The sequence below is a fragment of the Periophthalmus magnuspinnatus genome, chromosome 23 (genome assembly GCF_009829125.3).
Source record: "Periophthalmus magnuspinnatus isolate fPerMag1 chromosome 23, fPerMag1.2.pri, whole genome shotgun sequence".
NCBI classification, from domain to species: Eukaryota; Metazoa; Chordata; class Actinopteri; order Gobiiformes; family Gobiidae; genus Periophthalmus; species Periophthalmus magnuspinnatus.
This window is the reverse complement of record NC_047148.1, coordinates 1,167,560-1,185,070: the sequence shown is the minus strand read 5'-3', so window position 1 is coordinate 1,185,070 and position 17,511 is coordinate 1,167,560. Positions and strand designations below refer to the sequence as shown.

Sequence of the window (17,511 nt, the reverse complement as noted above, 5' to 3'; positions counted from 1 at the left end):
CTGTCTGCTCTAACTGGCTACTCTAATCGTCTACTCTAACCGTCTGCTCTCAGTTCTAACTGTCTGCTCTAACTGTCTGCTCTCATCTCTAATTGTCTGCTCTAACCCTCTGCTCTAACCATCAGCTCTAACTGTCTGCTCTAACTATCAGTGCTAACCGTTTGCTCTAACCATCTGCTCTAAGCTCTAACCGTCTGCGCTCTGCTCTAACTGTCTGCTCTCAACTTAAACTGTCTACTCTTACTGTCTGCTTTCAGCTCTGTCTGCTCTAATGTCTAACCATCTGCTCTAAGTGTCTGCTTTAAGCGGCTGCTCTAACCATCTGCTTTCAGCCCTAACCATCTACTCTAGCCATCTACTCTCTGCTCTTAACATCTGCTTTAACTGTCTCCTCTCAGCTGTTATCGTCTGCTCGAACCATCTGCTCTAATTTTCTGCTCTAACGGTCTGCTGTCAGCTCTAACCGTCTGCTTTAACCATCTGCCCTAACTGTCTGCTCTCACTGTCTCTTCAACTTGTCTGCCCTAAACATCTGCTCCAACTGTCTGATTTCAGTTCTAACTGTCTACTCTAACGCTCTGCTCTAACCATCAGCTCCAACCATCTACTCTAACCATCTCCTCTAGCCATCTACTCTCTGCTCTAAACATCTGCTCTAACCATCTGCTCTCAGCTCTTATCATCTGCTCTAACCCTCTGCTCTCAACTCTAACTGTCTGCTTTAACCTTCTGCTCAAACTGTCTGCTCTAAGGCAAGGCAAGTTTATTTGTATAGCACAACTCGTACACAAGGTAATTAAAAGTGCTTTACAGAGTAAGAAAGACATTACAATCACACAAATCAAAACATAAATAATCACAAATAATCATCATAAAATTAATATTAAAAGAGAAGAGTGCAGAATAAAAACCTTTCAGTCGTATGCACAGCTGAACAGAACCGTTTTGAGCCTGGATTTAAACATTGTCAAAGTAGAGGCCTGTCTCACATCTTCAGGAAGACTGTTCCAGTCCATCTGCTCTAACCGTCTGCTCTAATCGTCTGCTCTAATCGTCTGCTCTAACCATCTGCTCCAATTGTTTGCTCTCAGCTCTGACTGTCTGCTCTGTCTGCTCTTAGCTCTAACTGTCTGCTCTGTCTGCTCTCAGCTCTGACTGTCTGCTCTGTCTGCTCTTAGCTCTAACTGTCTGCTCTGTCTGCTCTCAGCTCTGACTGTCTGCTCTGTCTGCTCTTAGCTCTAACTGTCTGATCTGTTTGCTCTCAGCTCAAATTGTCAGCTCTAACCATCTGCTTTAATGTCTGCTCTAACTGTCTGCTCTCAGCTCTTATCTGCTCTGACTGTTTGCTCTAATGTTTTCTCAGACTGTCTGCTCTAACTGTCTGCTCCAACCATCTGCTTTCAGCTATAACTGTCTACTCAAGCTGTCTGCTCTAACGTCTGCTCTAACCGTTTGCTTTAACTTTCTACTCTATCCGTCTGCTCTAACTGTTTGCTCTCTGCTCAAACCGTCTTCTCTTTGCTCTAACCATCTGCTCTGTGCTCTAACCGTCTGCTCTTTGTTCTAACTTTGTCTGCTCTAGCAGTCAACTCTAGTCATCTGTTTTCGGCTCTAAGCAAACGCTTTGGGCTTATGTGTCGCTACATGTTCCCACATTCCTTTTGGCACTCAGTTTCAGAGTGATTCAGACAAAGACAAACTCTCTTGCTCACTGCCACAAAACCACAATATGTCTGGAGGTCTGTTTATCCCCCCCGACCCAAAGGAGGAGCAGGATTGGCTCACAGGAGGAGCAGGAGACGCAAAAGTGGCTCACAAGAGAAGCAGGAGGAGCAGGAGGAGCAAGAGTGTCTCAGAGGAGGAGCAAGAGGAACAGCAGGAGTGGGACCAGCTCACAGGAGGAGCAGAAGCAGTTTACAGAAGGAGCAGGAGTGACTCAAAGGAGTGCATTTTACAGCTTGCAGGAGGGGCTCACATGAGGAGCAGGAGCAGTTCACAGGAAGAGCAGGAACAGCTCACAGGAGGAGGAGGAGGCAGAGAGTCTCACTGAAGGAGCAGGAGAAACAGGAGAGGCTCACAGGAGGTGCAGGAGTGTGTCTGGGTACCATTTGTCAGACTACAGTTAGCCATAGCATCATTCACCAAACTGAGCTCATGTGAACCTTTAAACAATGTAATGTTGTTATATAATTGTTTTTCAGTTTATCTTTGTTTGAAGTTGTTTAGTTGTTTTTTTTGTTTTTTTTAAATGTATTTTTACATAATATGAAAGAGCAATAATTCCATCTAGTTTTGGTTATACCTTGGAATGTGATGTTTACTAGCATACAGCTAAAAATAAAACTAATCCAAAATTCAATATTGTGTGCCTGTAATCAGGTTCTTTTAATTTTCCTCATACATTTTCTACCACTTAGGCACAGGCACTATTCTTGCATATAGAACTTCAAGTTTTACAATCCACTGGCATACAAAAACATGACCAGAAACCATGAGACATTTGACGTTTTGTCTGGAGGCGTTTTGGAGAAGTGATTCAGCATCACAACAAAATCAGGCTTTAGAAAGTCTGCATCATCATTGTCTGTCTTTCCATACTGTGTTTTTATCATTATCAACAGACCAGGATGCTAATAACAACTGATGTTTAAACACTGTTCAAGTCTAATACAGATACATGATAGGGTCAGACAATGGAAAAGCAGGTCAGACTCTGGTCCAATCCTGGTCTAACTTGGGTCTAGTCCAGATTTGTCCCATGTTTAACCCAGGACTCATTTTGGTCAGGTGTCTTTCAGCTATCCAGGTGTAGAGTATGCCAGGTTCAACCCAAGCTCTATGTAGGACTAACCCAGGACTAATTCAGGTCCATCCTAGGGCTATTTCAGGTATAACCCAGGACTAACCCAGAACTAATCCAGTACTATCCCAAGACTATCCTAGAATTAACCCAGGACCATCCTGGGACTATCCCAGGGCTATCTCAGGACTAACCCAGGGCTAATCCGGGACGATCCCAGGTCTATTCTAGATCTATCCTCGGACTATCGCAGATCAAAACCAGGACTAATCCTAGACCATCTCAGGTCAAACCTGGTCTAACCCCGGACAATCCCAGGTCTAACCCAGTTCTCTAACAACTGTGAAGATGTATAGTCACAGTATGTGCGTAGGGAGAGGGAGAGCTGCGGTTTACCACATGACCCCACGCACCCATTTGTGATTGGTTGCAGGCTGTGAGTGTGCAGCGTGCTGACTGGCTGCTGGGAGAACTGGGGGGTTTATAAAGAGGACCTTGTGCTGGAGATTTTAAACAGCATCTGGAGTCTGAGGATACAAGTCCATAGAGAAGTCCTCCAAGAAGCCATCCAAGAAACCCACAAGAACCATAACCAGAGGAACCTGACGTCCGCTGAAGAAGAAGACTGAAGACTGCAGTCCAGGTGCATTCTACAGCAGTGCTAGTCCGGGTTTAGTCAAGTTTAAGACCTGGTTTAGTCCTAGCCTTTTAAAGTTACAGGTGTACTGGTTTAGTCCATGTTTATTCTAAAGTTTCATCCTGTTAAGTATTGGTTTATATCCGGTTTAGTTCCAGGTTTAGTCTCTATTTAGTTTAGATATTACATATGCATATATGCCACATCAAAGCTGTTACTAAACTAAGACTTAGCCTTGAAGTAAACCTGGGCTAGACCAGGATTAAACCAGAACTGGAACAGGACCAAAAAAACAAAGAGAGGTCCTAGTAAACTTCCATGTTAAGTCCTGGTTTGTATTCCTGCTTTAATTTTAGTTTAGTCACAGTTCTAGGTTTACTACCTGATTTAGTCCTGGTTTAGTCTAAGTTTGGTTCCAGGTTAAGTCTTAGGTTAGGTCCCTGTACCTTTGTTCACCTGTACCTGTCATGTACTATTTAATGCTTTAGATTCAAGATACCAATACCTTTTCTAGTGTTAGATCTGTCACCTGCTTGTCTCCATGGAGATGTAAAATTACCTGAAATCTTCCGTAGTATGGTATTGAATTTATCTATCTCCATAGAGATGGGAAGGTGATGTTACCAGCCAGACCAAGTGTTAGGTCAGATCTATGGAGATGAGAGTCTGCTTGCAGTAAGAATATGTTTTTAAAGCAATGATAACACCTGTGATTGAATAAATGCAACATATTGCAGTCCAGGAAAACCAGTTACTCAAGTAGAGGTATAAAGCAGTGGTCTAAGAAATGACTCAAGTAGAAGTAAGTAAGTATTTAGGAAGTACTACTCAAATAAGAGTAACTTAAAGAGTAACTGTTGGGACATGACATCTGATTTGTAATTTGAAGTTAATGTAATCTGATGGACAAAATATTAAATAATGCACAACATCTGGTATTTTCAAACAGACACAAAATGAGACAAACTAAATCATATCTGAAGGAGTAGTGTAAGAACACAAATGTTCAAGTCATTTCATATTGTAAACATAAAACATTTGTCACTCGTAGACTTACTTACAGTGGGAAGAATAACCACAACTTCAGTAAGAGTACTGTTACTTCAATTCAAGTAGGAGTAAAAGAATGCTGCCAAAAAAAAGTACTCTGAAAAGTACAATATATTAAAAAATTTACTTGATTAAATGTAACTGAATATTACCCATGTCTGATTTTGGATTTCTGATATTTTCCTGGTTTTCCCACTTGACCTGGTCGTATTTGTCAGAGTTGTGGAGATTTGGGAAGTAGTGTAATTTTCCCACCCCTTTTTAGCCTGGCTTTGGTCCTGTTTTTGCACTGATGTTCCTCTTATGCAAAGGCTTTACTTAAGGCCGGAAAATGAACGTTTCTTTTTAAAGAATATACAGTAGCAGACAGCTGGCCCGAGGGGCACGGTGGGCGGTGGACTGTGATTGGATGATTAGCAGGGGGAAGTTGTAGGCAGAAATGACAGTGTGGAAGGAGGGGCTACTATTCTGTTCTAAAAACATATTTTTAGTGAGGTTTTTAGCTGTTTGTCTCATTTGAAGTGTTATTGTTTTGACTAGAATGTTCTAAAGTGCAGCATTTATTTACTTACAAAAAACATGTATTCTTACTGTGTCTCCTCTCCACAGATCTGAACTGTAACTTGGTAGTGCCTCCTGCTTGTTTGCATGGAGAAGAATAAGGTTAATGCAATATTGTAGAACATGCCAGGTTAAGATTTAAAAAAGTTTAAAAAGTAAAAAGGCGAGAGTAGATCCTCACGTGTGTCTCTGTTTTTATCCAAGCAGCAGGAATCAGCCACAGTGACTCTACTTCCTGTGTGGTTTATTGCCAGCCTTCTGCGCCTCAAAAGCATTTATCTGAACTATTGCACCATATTTCACACACAGTAATGCAGTTTTAACTTGTGTCTAAACTCAAAGTCCACTGCTCTGATCTGTTGCGCACTTTAGAGTCTCAAAGTGAGCTGTTTTACTGTAGACAGGAAACAGCTGACGAGAGGTGTGCTAACAACTTTTAGCTTATGGTATGCTGTGTCTCCACTGCCATATCACTTAAAATCATAAGACTGTCTTTGTGTCTGTGGTCTGCACTTTTTAAAAATCATTTAAGACTGGAAAATCCTTTAGTGTGTGCTGGGTTTGAGCCAGTTTCCGATTATTCAGTAATCCATTAGCTGTGATTAATCAATTCACTTGCCCGACAGTTGAACTTTAAGTTTTATAGTACAATGATGGACAACGACAAAATTCAATATCCAATGATGGACTAAGCCAAGACTAAACCAGGACTAAAACATGACTAAAAAATGGCTAACCAGGCCTAAACTAGGACTAAATGGTCTAAATCAGGGCTAAGCCAGGGCTTATCCAGGACTAAACCAGGACTAAACCAGCACTAAACGAGGACACCAGGGTGGCCATGATTGTATCTACACCATAAAACCTGGAGGCTGTTTGCTTAGGACTGCAGTGTGTTCAAGGGCTGTGGTTCGTCAGAGGCCATGGTGCGATTGAGTGCTGTAGGACTCTATAATGACTCGGGTTCACTGTGTAATTGAGCAGGTTAAAAGAGGAAAGCATGTAAAGCCACAGCCTTCTCTGGCTCCACACGCCCTGCATACAGCTATATTTACAAGAGAGCCGCATGCAGGCCAGGTTTAGTCCCGGTTCAGTCCTGATTTAGACCTGGTTTAGGCCTGGTTTAGGCCTGCTTTAGTTTCAGTTTAGACCTGGGTTAGTCCTGATTTCGACCTGCTTTAGTACTGGTTGAGTTCCATGTGTTGTACTGTAAGTTTAACATTGTCTCATGTTTGTGTGTGACAGGATGAAGGTGCCACTGCTCATCGCTCTGCTCATTACCACAGTCCTTTGTCGACCGGTCAGTCTCTTAATTTTCTGACCCCTATGTCATCCCCTATGCCCTTATCCTTATAGCCTAACCACTATGCCAAATGCCCTACTTTCTGACCCCTACACCCTAACCTTTATATCCTAACCCTATGTCAAGTGCCCTACTTTCTGACCTCTACCTCTTAACCCAACTAATGGATTATCCTGCCCCCTATGTCAAGTGCCCTACTTTGTCGTTTCATCTAAGCCCTGGTCTCTTTTTCATTTTCCTAACCACTATGGTGTGACCACTGTGTCAGACCACCAGTAAGTCATGTCCCCGTGTCTTGACTTCTATGTCCAAATCACCAAGTTATACTACCTACTATTGTGTATTGTTGCATATACCCTGACCTGACCACTACCGTCCCTAGTACGACTCACCCCTCACCCCTAACTGCATCAGAGGTCTGCCTCTCAAAACATGAAGGGTAAACTAGGTAATGGAGGTGCACAATGAGAGGGGGAGCAGGAGAGGTGGAGCGGAGGAGATGCGGAAGGAGAGGAGCAGGGGCAGAGGGGGTGAAGAGAAGGAGGAGGAGCTTAGTCCAGGATTGTGATGTTGGACTGTTGGCTCTGTGTTTAGTGTGTTCTGGGACAGCCAGACAAGTGACCAAAGTACGGTCAGACTTGTCAGGCTATGGAGGAGACTCACCACTGGAATTCGAGTATTTGTAGACTTTGGGAAAGTGGTTAATTTTGATATTTCTAGTTTTTGTCAATGTTTTGCTGAATTAAACTAAATACAATGTATTTGTATATGTATGATCATAGGTTTGTTAAATGCATCGGAAATCAGATACTTATCAATATTAAATCTAGCTTTGAAACCAGATACTTATTTCAGGAGGCTAAAAAGTCACATTCGCAGAACAGAAATGAATCTTTCCTAAATAGCTTTAGCATGATCTTGAGCTGTATCAGAACAAGTATAAAACCACAGACTAGTATACTTCCATGGAACTTGACTGGATGACTGACAGATTACACAGATAGAAGGCCACATGCTAATATAAAAAAGTACTACAATTTAATATTGAAAATCTTTTTTTTTTTGTTATCATCATGGTATTGAGTATCAAAATCAAGTTTGATATTTTTGTCAACTAAAGCGTTGACAAAAAGTTGTCAACGCTTTAGTTGTCAAAGTTGTGAATGAAAGGAATGAAACAAGACAAGATCCAAGTTCCATTCTTCAAACCTTGAGCCCCAAACCAAACCATAAAGAAGCTCCAAGGAACATCTACTCAGACTTGTGTCTTTGTTTCAGGCGAGAAAGGTTACTCCGAGCAGTTCAGAGAGCTCTGAAGAGGTGAGCGCACACATTTTTCTGCAGTGTTCCTTACAGTGGAGACACGGACACACTGACACATCCCCTGTGCTTTTTTTGTGTCCCCCAGGCAAGACGTCCAACTGCTACACTCGGAGGACAAGTAGCCTTGGCGTCTCTGTCCCAGTCTGCCTCTGTACAGGTTAGTAAAGCAGGATAACTTTTAAGAACTTATATTACACCATTTTCTGGTCTATGTTAAATGTTTCCTTTTGCATAATATAGAACCTTTAAAGAGTTTGTATGTGTGGCAGGAGCGGTGGAGTATAGGCTGGATAACCTTTAATCAATTGGCATTAATTGTACCAAACACCCAACAACACCACCCCAGGGATTTCACCTGAGAGGGATACTTAAGCATAAACAACAACAAAATTACAACCACCAGAAGAATCACCACTAAATTCGGACACTCCCACTCCAAAATATAATTACAAAATTACAAAATACAATCAAAATATTAAAACTGATTTTCCACTGTCTACATCTGTGTATCTCTATAGACAGTTTAAACCATAAGTTTACATACACAACAGTACATAAAAAAAGACACATACGCGTTTTTGCCCTTACTGTCTGACATGATCAACCTAAACCTTTTTCTGTCTTAGGTCAGTTAGGATTACTCTTATTATTTGTATTTGCTAAATTCTAGAATAATGAGAGGATGATTCTTTAGACAGTTTTTCATAACTTTATTTAAAGCCAGATGTTTCCGTACATCTCATTAGTGATTGGTACCATTGCCTTTAAACTGTATAGCTTGGGTCAGACATTTTGGATATCCTTCCATAAGCTTCTCACAATAGTTGGCAGGAATTTTGGCCCATTTGTGCTGACAGAACTGGTGTAACTGAGCCAAGTTGGCTTGCACATGCCTGCTTGGAAATTTTCAATAGGATTGACACCAGGGCTTTGTGATGGCCACTCCAAAACACTGACTTTGTTATCCTTAAGCCACTTTGTTACCAGTGTGGCAGTATGCTTTGGGTCATTGTCCATTTGGTAGGACCATTTGTGCCCAAGCTTTAACTTCCTGGCTGATGTCTTGAGATGTTGCTTCAATATTTCCACATAACGTTCTTTCCTCATGATGCCATCTATTTTATAAAGTGCACCAGTCCCTCCTGCAGCAACCTTTCCCCCCTTTTCCTCCAACAATAGCAATGCTCATTATGGCCAAACAGCTCAATTTTAGTTTTGTCAGACCAAAGGACATGTCTCAAAAATGAAGGTGTATGACTATGTGTGCATTGGCAAACTGGAGTTTGCTTTTTTATGTTTCTTTTTTAGTTCAGTTGTCCCTCACTATATCACGGTTCACCTTTTGTTGCCTTGCTATTTTGTGAAATTTTTTGGTGCAATTTTGCATACTTTTATACTGGACATTCCCATGATATTTAAACACTGCCTGATCAAAAAAGTCACCACCTGGATTTAACTAAGCAAATAGGTACAAGTCTCCTCCAGTTGGTCAGGTCTAGGTTCAGCAACAGTCTGTGCTCAAAGAATGAGGTCAGCTGAAACCTGAATATACTGAATGACCAGGTTATTCCATCAATGGATTTTTTTCTTCCCTGATGGCACGGGCATATTCCAGAATGACAATGCCAGGATTCACTGGGCTTAAATTGTGAAAGAGTGGTTCAGGGACCCCACTGAAAATCTTTGGGATGTGCTGAAGAAGGCTTTGCACAGCGGTCAGACTCTACCATCATTAATGCAACATCTTGGTGAAAAATTTATACAACACTGGATGGAAATAAATCTTGTGACAAACAACGCAACAACGAAATATTAGAGTATGTGACCTTTTTTTTTGGTAGCGACTTTTTTTTTGGTCAGGTAGTGTACTTGCGTATAATTGTTTGAACAAATGAACATGGCAACTTCAGGTATCTGGATGTTGTACCCATATACCCCATATCTTGGATGATTTCTTTTGACTTTCCCATGATGTTACACGAAGAAACAGTGTGTTTCAGGTGTGCCTTTAGATACATCCAGCTGTGTCTCTAATGAACTCAAATGTTGTAAATAAACCGATCAGAAGCTTTCAAATGCATAGCAATCTCAGTGTACGTAAACTTCTGACTTTGATGAAAGTAGTGAAAAATTTTCTAAAAAATACTTCTCTCATTATTCTGGCATTTAGCAAATAGACATAATTTTGATAATCCTAATTGACCTAAAATAGTAACAGTTTAGTCTGATTACATGTCAGACAGTGAGAACACACATACACATGACAACAATGATAATAGTCCAATTGCCCAAGTCTCCTAAGATTGTCCGTTTTCAATGGATTGTTTCACTAGTCCATTGTCACCAAATAGGAATGGTGGCAACTAGAGTCGATCCAAAGCATACTGACGCACAGAGCAGGGCAGAAACTCATATCCACCAAAATGTTGTGTTCCTGTTGTTTCAGCATGTGTCAGTGTCCAGCAACTCTGATGAGAGCAGTGACGCTTCTGAAGAACAGGTCAGTCCCCTCAAGCCTTAACATTAACTAGACTTATTAATGAGTTTATTCTAACCTAAACTAAGTCCAAACATTTTTCACCAAGGGCCACATAAAGTAGGTTTATTTGTGTCAAGAATGCACCAATTCCCAGGGGGTTTAAACGTGTAGTCAGTATATAAACAGGAATGGAGGCCTTAGACATCATCTATCCCCCTTTTATAACTCCATCCTCAGATCCAAACAATGAGAACAATAGCAGGGTCATTAAAGGTTGAATAGGTTAGTTTCAGCTGAAACTAAAGACAATAGCTGTTTACAGTTTCAGTGTAGTTAGCCCCTCCCTTCAGATCGATATACTGTAAGGCAGTGTCCACCAGCAATCTGACCAGAACTGAAGAAGCAGCTTGGGTGAGTAGTGAAACATCTTCAGTCCTACAACAATTTGTCCAGTTTACAGATTTAAACTTCGTCTTTTGCAATGGATCAGATCTGGATGATTTACACAGATGTCAGTATATAACCTTACTGTCAAGCTTGCAAGCCCTATGCAAAATAATACAACCTAAATGATGCCCACGGCAACTTTTGGAATAAGGTGAATAGTGGTAGAATGACTTAAATTTGGAGTTGAAAGTGCTGCCTATGATCCATTGGGCCAATTGACCTGAGGGCCAATAAAAATTGGTCTGTGGGCCGCGTTTGGCTCTCAGTGGACAGTGTGGCAGCTGAGGTTAAAAAGTTCATTGCTATGGTAACAATCCTCACGTGAACTCCACTTGCTATAAGAGGGTTAGTGAATATACAGAGAAAGTAAAGCGTGTTTTTAGACGCATGTAATGTTTTGTGGCAGGTGGCTGCAGATGTTGCAGTGCAGGTAAAATCTGCCTCTGTGTCCGACTCCGTGTCTGCCATGGCCTCTGCTTCCACCCAGAGCCCTGAGAGTGAGGACAGTGATGATGACAATGATGATGATGACGATGACACAGAGGAGAGCGTAAGTCCACACAAGCACATCATCTGTTCTCTTGTGCCTGAAAGATTAAGTTAAATAAATAAATGATGAATAATTAATTATTATTATTATTATTGTGGACAATGAGCAATTTTAAATGCTTAAAATTTGTATTTTACATTTTCAACTTAACATTTTAGAAGTCTGAACAACTAAGAAGTGTAGCATGTTGTTGTAACATCTGACAGGAGGGACCAAAAAGACAGAACTCGGGGAAGGTTTAACAGTGTTTATTTACAGGAGTGCAAGTGCAAAAATGACAGTAGATCAATCGTGAGTCAGGAGCAGGGTGTTTGTCGTGGTCCAAGGGTTGAGCGTGAGTAGCAGAGTCTGAGACGGGACGGACAGTACCGGTAGAGAAGAGCAGGGTCAGAGGCGGGAGAGCTGAGCGGGTCCAGGGAGCGTGATCTGGTGAGGAGCAAAAGTATCCAGTTTAGCAAGATCAAAAAAGTAAAAACATGAACTGAGCCAAGCAGAGAGTACCACAGAGAAATGCGGATGATCTGACACCGAGTGCAAGGCCCTGGCTCCTCTTATTCTCCCCAGGTACAGCTGATTGTAGATTAGCTGCACCTGGGAGCCATGATCTCGGCCCCAGCTCCAGGCTCAGACACAGAAAGGAGGGGAGAAAGAGCAAAAAGGGGCAGGACAGACAGGGATTATGACACATGTTTAGTTCAAAGAAGGATTATTATTGTATTGTGTGATTTGAGCAGTTTGTTTTTCCTGCATCCATGGAGACCCTGCATAGCGCTTACACACGTGGACAAAATAGTTGGTATCCTTCGGTTAATGAAAGAAAAACTCACAATGGTCACAGAAATAACTTGAATCTGACAAAAGTAATAATAAATAAAAGACTCTCTGAAATTTAACCAATGAAAGTCAGACATTGCTTTTCAACCATGCTTCAACAGAATTATTTAAAAAAATAAACTCATGAAACAGGCCTGGACAATAATGATGGTACCCCTAGAAAAGACTGAAAATAATGTGACCAAAGAGACATGTTAATTCAAGGTGTGTCCACTAATTAGCCTCACAAGTGTCTACAATCTTGTAATCAGTCAGTGGGCCTATATATAGGGCTACAGGTCATCACTGTGCTGTTTGGTGACATGGTGTGTACCACACTCAACATGGACCAGAGGAAGCAAAGGAAAGAGTTGTCTCAGGAGATTAGAAAGAAAATTATAGACAAGCATGTTAAAGGTAAAGGCTATAAGACCATCTCCAAGCATCTTAATGTTCCTGTGGCTACAGTTGCACATGTTATTCAGAAATGTAAGATCCATGGGACTGTAGCCAACCTCCCTGGACGTGGCCGCAGGAGGAAAATTGATGACAAAGAGATGAATAATACAAATGGTAACAAAAGAGGCCAGAAAAAACTTCTACAGAGATTAAAGGTGAACTTCAAGATCAAGGAACATCAGTGTCAGATCAAACCATCCATCGTTGTTTGAGCTAAAGTGGACTTAATGGGAGATGACCAAGGAGGACATTGTTGAAGATAAATCATAAAAAAGCCAGATTGGAATTTGCCAAACTACATGTGGACAAGCCACAAAGCTTCTGGGAGAATGTCCTATGGACAGATGAGACAAAAATGGAACTTTTTGCCACGGCACATCAGCTTTATGTTCACAGACGGAAAAATAAAGCATATCAAGAAAAGAACACTGTCCCTACTGTGAAACATGGAGGAGGCTCTGTTATGTTCTGGGGCTGCTTTGCTGCATCTGGCACAGGGTGTCTTGAATCTGTGCAGGGTACAATGAAATCTCAAGACTATCAAGGGATTCTAGAAAAGAAAAATGTGCTGGACAGTGTCAGAAAGCTTGGTCTCAGTCACAGGTCATGGGTCTTGCAACAGGACAATGACCCAAAACACACAGCTAAAAACACCCAAGAATGGCTAAAAGGAAAATATTGGACTATTCTAAAGTGGCCTCCTATGAGCCCTGACCTAAATCCTATTGAGCATCTTTGGAAGGAGCTGAAACATGCCGTCTGGAAAAGGCACATTCAAACCTGAGACAACTGGAGCAGTTTGCTCATGAGGAGTGGGCCAGAATACCTGCTGAGAGGTGCAGAAGTCTCATTGACAGAATATTAAGTTAGGGGTACCATGATTTTTGCCCAGGCCTGTTTTATGAGTTTATTTTTTAAAATAATTCTGTTGAAACATGGTTGGAAAGCAATGTCTGACTTTCATTGGTTAAATTTCATAGATTTTTTTATTATTTATTATTACTTTTGTCAGATTGAAGTTATTTCTGTGACCATTGTGAGTTTTTCTTTCATTATCCGACGGGTACCAAGAATTTTGTCCACGTGAGTATATGCTTACCAGCTAGCTCTGAAATACTACAGATTTTTTGCAACAATGCAACAGGCGTTCTACACCAAATATGGCAGAAGCTTTTCCAGAGGAAACACTTCGAGGCAATGGCCTATCTCATCACTGACCAAAACAACAGAGCGGAAAGAGACAGAGGCTTAGAATAGGTTTTCCTGTTGTGTGTCCAGAGTTCACTTGGCTCCCCCTTTTACCCTGCAGTGATGCTGCAGGGCACAGGGGACGCAGAGGAGGGAGACTTTTGTCCTGGTGGCTGTTACTCTCCAGAAACCCTCACACTGGATCTGATGACCTGTTGAGCTGAACTGGGACTTTTGTTTGAGCTTTTCTGTTATTATTGTATTTTACTGCTCAGTTTGCTTAAATTGCTCCTTGGGGACAAATAAAGTGATTTTGATTGATTGAAAACTCATTTCAGGAAACTGAGGAGTCTGAGAGCTCTGAGTCCGGTGAGGCCTCCACTGTGTCCACAGCTACTGAGTCTCCAGTGATTGTGACCGACGATGTTACCACAGCAACCATAGTGGAAAACATAACTCCTGATCCCATTGACCCCACCATTGTGACAGATGACACAGCGGACTCAGGGCGAGGGGACAGCCTGGGCTCATACCCCAGCGAGTATAAGAGCATTGTGTATGTGGAGGACAAGTCCTACCACAAAGTGCCTGAACCACACAAGTCCTGGGACTACACCAGCAAGAAGAGCACCTATGAGCCAGAATACGGCAATGAGGTGCACAAGGCCTTCAAGGTGTACAAGGTAAACAACTCTTTACAAAGCACACATGATGTGTCTCTAATGGCTGCATAATACAGATGACCTCTAGAAAAACTGTGAATGTCTGCCCAGCCAGAGTAGTTTAAATAGACATAAATGACTGTTCTCTGCCTATATTCCCATATCATTTGAGAGGGGATATTACACTTCAATGGGGTATTAACTGCTAACACATAACATATTTAGATCACCATTACCTTGTTTTTAAAATGTTGTCATTTTTAATGTTCTGAGTCCCCATCCCTTTGAACCCTGCGTTAACTCATTCCCCCTTCAGAGCGCAAGGGTTTGAATAGGGCCCAAAAAAGATCACTAGATTATCTGAAACAGAAGGCATATAAAACCTTTTCAGACACTTTTTTGATGAAGGAGTAGCGTTATAACATGGTAGAAAGCTCCAAAAAGTAAATTTTGTACTATAGCCCCTCTTTAACATACAGTACATTGTACATAAGGGGTCCTAAAACCAATCTTTGCTGCACCTCACATCATTTGGACTTGGACTTGATTGAAACAACCAACCATTTTTGCAGGATAATGTAATGGTCCAAGAAATTACGTAAAAAAGTACTAACTGTAACTGATTTATAATTTTGAAGATAATGTGATGGACAAAACATGGAATAACATGGAGCAAGATAAAATTAAAGGATAGACACAAAAATTAGACAAACTAAAAGATATTTGAAGGAGCGGTGCAGGGAACACAAATGTTCAAATCATTTCATATTGTCAACATATAGCTTTTGTCTTGTAGATTTACAGTGGGGGGAGTAATCAAAAATTCACTCAAGTAAGAGTACTGTTAATTGAATAAAAATATTACTCAAGTAGAAGTAAAAGTATGCTGCTAGAAAAGTACTCAGAAAAATTCACATTCTTTAAAAAAACTACCCAAGTAAATGTAACTGAGTACAACCCACCTCTAAGTACAACAACATTCTTTGTGTGTGTGCTTGTGTGTCCGTGTGTGTGTGTGTGTCAGGGTGTGCAGGTTCACCAGGAGCTGCTAGAGGGGGACACCAGCACCCCAGAGGTGGAGAGCCAGGACCTGAGTCCCAGACAGGCCTCTCTAGACACGGAGGTCAGCCAGAGCAGTAGCAGTGACAGTGTGAGCGACAGCACCAGTGACAGCTCCAGGACCACTGAGGAGGACGGCCAGGCAAAGTGAGACCCACAGACAAATGACAATTCAGTGTAACAAAAATTATCTCTGCATGTTAAAATTAGTTAAAAGACCTATATTACACTATTTTCTGATCCAAGTTATAATGTTGATTCTTCATCACGAACAGACCAGGAGTTGTGCTTTGTTTCATTCTCTCATGTTTAAAACTCAAATCTTCTTTCAAAACACTCTGTTCTACCTTGTGATGTCATGTGGCAATCCAAAGGCTTGTCGAGGCATTTTTAAAAAGAAAAAGTAGTATATTCACCATTTTGTTAGCTATTCTGTGAGATGCATATGGTGAAAAAAGCTACCAAGAGATTTGGATATCGTTACACCCCTACAACATGGAACGGAGCATTTTGAGCTTTGGAGATTTAGATAAGAAAGGATGACACAATCATGCATGAATGAAACAAAACACAACTTCAGGTATGTTTTTGATCAGGTAACAGGATTATATCATGTCTTAAAACTCACAAGGGTCAATTTTGTGTAATATAGGATCTTGTTGTTGAAGTTGTTGCCTTAAAAAAAAGTTTTACCTTTAGTTCATTTGAGATTGCCACAGAAAGCCCACAATATCTTCTGGCTAATATAGGTGTATGGAGTGACAAACATAGTGGACCACTTCCTGTATTACCACTTGATGACATCAAAAGGTGGAAAAGAGTGGTTTTAGTTTGAGAGAACACAACCTAAATATGCAGGGTTAGTGTGTGAAACATGTGTGAACACAAGGATACATTATAACACAGATTTTTTTTTTTAAAAAAGAAAAAAGTGTAATATAAGTATTTATTATAATTTCTGAGTCAGTATTAAATATATTAGATGAGATAAGGCGTCTTATTTTGATCTCAAATGCTATTTATGCAATATCTGTACTGGGGCAAGAAATGTTTTGCTCAAATACATGTGAAAAATGTGGGTACAGGGTCTTTAAGATGAGGAAATGCGTCCTGAATGTGAATCCTAACGTGTGTGTGTGTGTGCACGCAGAGCGGACAGCATCAGCTCCGATAGCACCAGCACCCATGAGGAGAGCGCCAGTACCAGCGATGAAAGCCCGGAGGGGGAGAGCCTGAGCCAGAGCAGTGAGGAGGCCACCCCTACACCAGGTGCTGCTGACAGCCAATCAGACGAGAGCAAAGAGAGCCAATCAGAGGAGGACACACAGCAGCCCGAGATCACCACCGACCTACCCATGGTCGTCACTGCCAAATAAGCCACATGGACAATCTACAAACAGACTCATTTACACCAACGAGCTAATGAGAAGCCTGTATGCATCATGATATATTTATTTTAAGAACACTATCTATGTAATATAACCACCAATCTGTTTGAAGAAATATCTGTCTGAAAGGCATCAGAGACAGACTTATGTTATGGAGGGCTGATGTTCAGAAAACTTCAAGAGGGGGTATTATGCAAAACTGACTTTTTGGACCTTTTACCATTAGAAGTTATAACATTGTTCTCTCATCAAAAACCTACCTGAAGAGGTAGAGGCATGTCATCCATGCATGTTTTGAGTATTTTAGCAATCTCTCCCAGACACTATTTGAACCTTCCTTACGGTTAGCTGTTAGATTCTGTCCAACGCTCTGCCCACAAGCCTATGTCAACCATGCTCCCGCTTGACAATTCTCCATAACTATACAAAAATATGATTAAAAAAAAACAAAACACTACAACGTCACAAACCTGATGTGATGTGCAGTAGTTTCATTAGTGGGATGCATGCTGATTGTATTGTGAAGGATGAGTGACTTGCTCTGCAGGGGGCAACGAGAGTGGACACTGAAATATATAAAACATGTTAATGCATTGTTTTTGGCAAATATGACATTTTCAAAACAACAAAGGGTAACATGGTGATCTAAATATGTCATATGTTAGCAGTTAATACCCCATAGAAGTAAAATACCCCCTCTTTAAGGTACAGGACAGAGTACACACACAACTTTTTTCTCCTATAAAAACAACATTTTTTGAGATGTAATTCTTATGCAGAAATTTGCATTAA

At 41.1% G+C, this 17,511-nt stretch overlaps 1 protein-coding gene across 1 annotated transcript; it reads left to right on the top strand.

Annotated features, from left to right (window-relative positions):
• The first annotated feature begins 3,354 nt into the window (after positions 1 to 3,354).
• On the top strand, positions 3,355 to 17,175 carry spp1 (secreted phosphoprotein 1). The gene is made up of 9 exons (XM_055231400.1): positions 3,355 to 3,443; positions 6,294 to 6,348; positions 7,630 to 7,671; positions 7,760 to 7,831; positions 10,121 to 10,174; positions 11,007 to 11,150; positions 13,949 to 14,293; positions 15,297 to 15,478; positions 16,482 to 17,175. The coding sequence occupies exons 2-9, from the start codon at positions 6,295 to 6,297 to the stop codon at positions 16,705 to 16,707; spliced, it is 1,119 nt and encodes a 372-aa protein (XP_055087375.1). The 5' UTR covers positions 3,355 to 3,443; position 6,294; the 3' UTR covers positions 16,708 to 17,175.
• Positions 17,176 to 17,511: the final 336 nt, after the last annotated feature.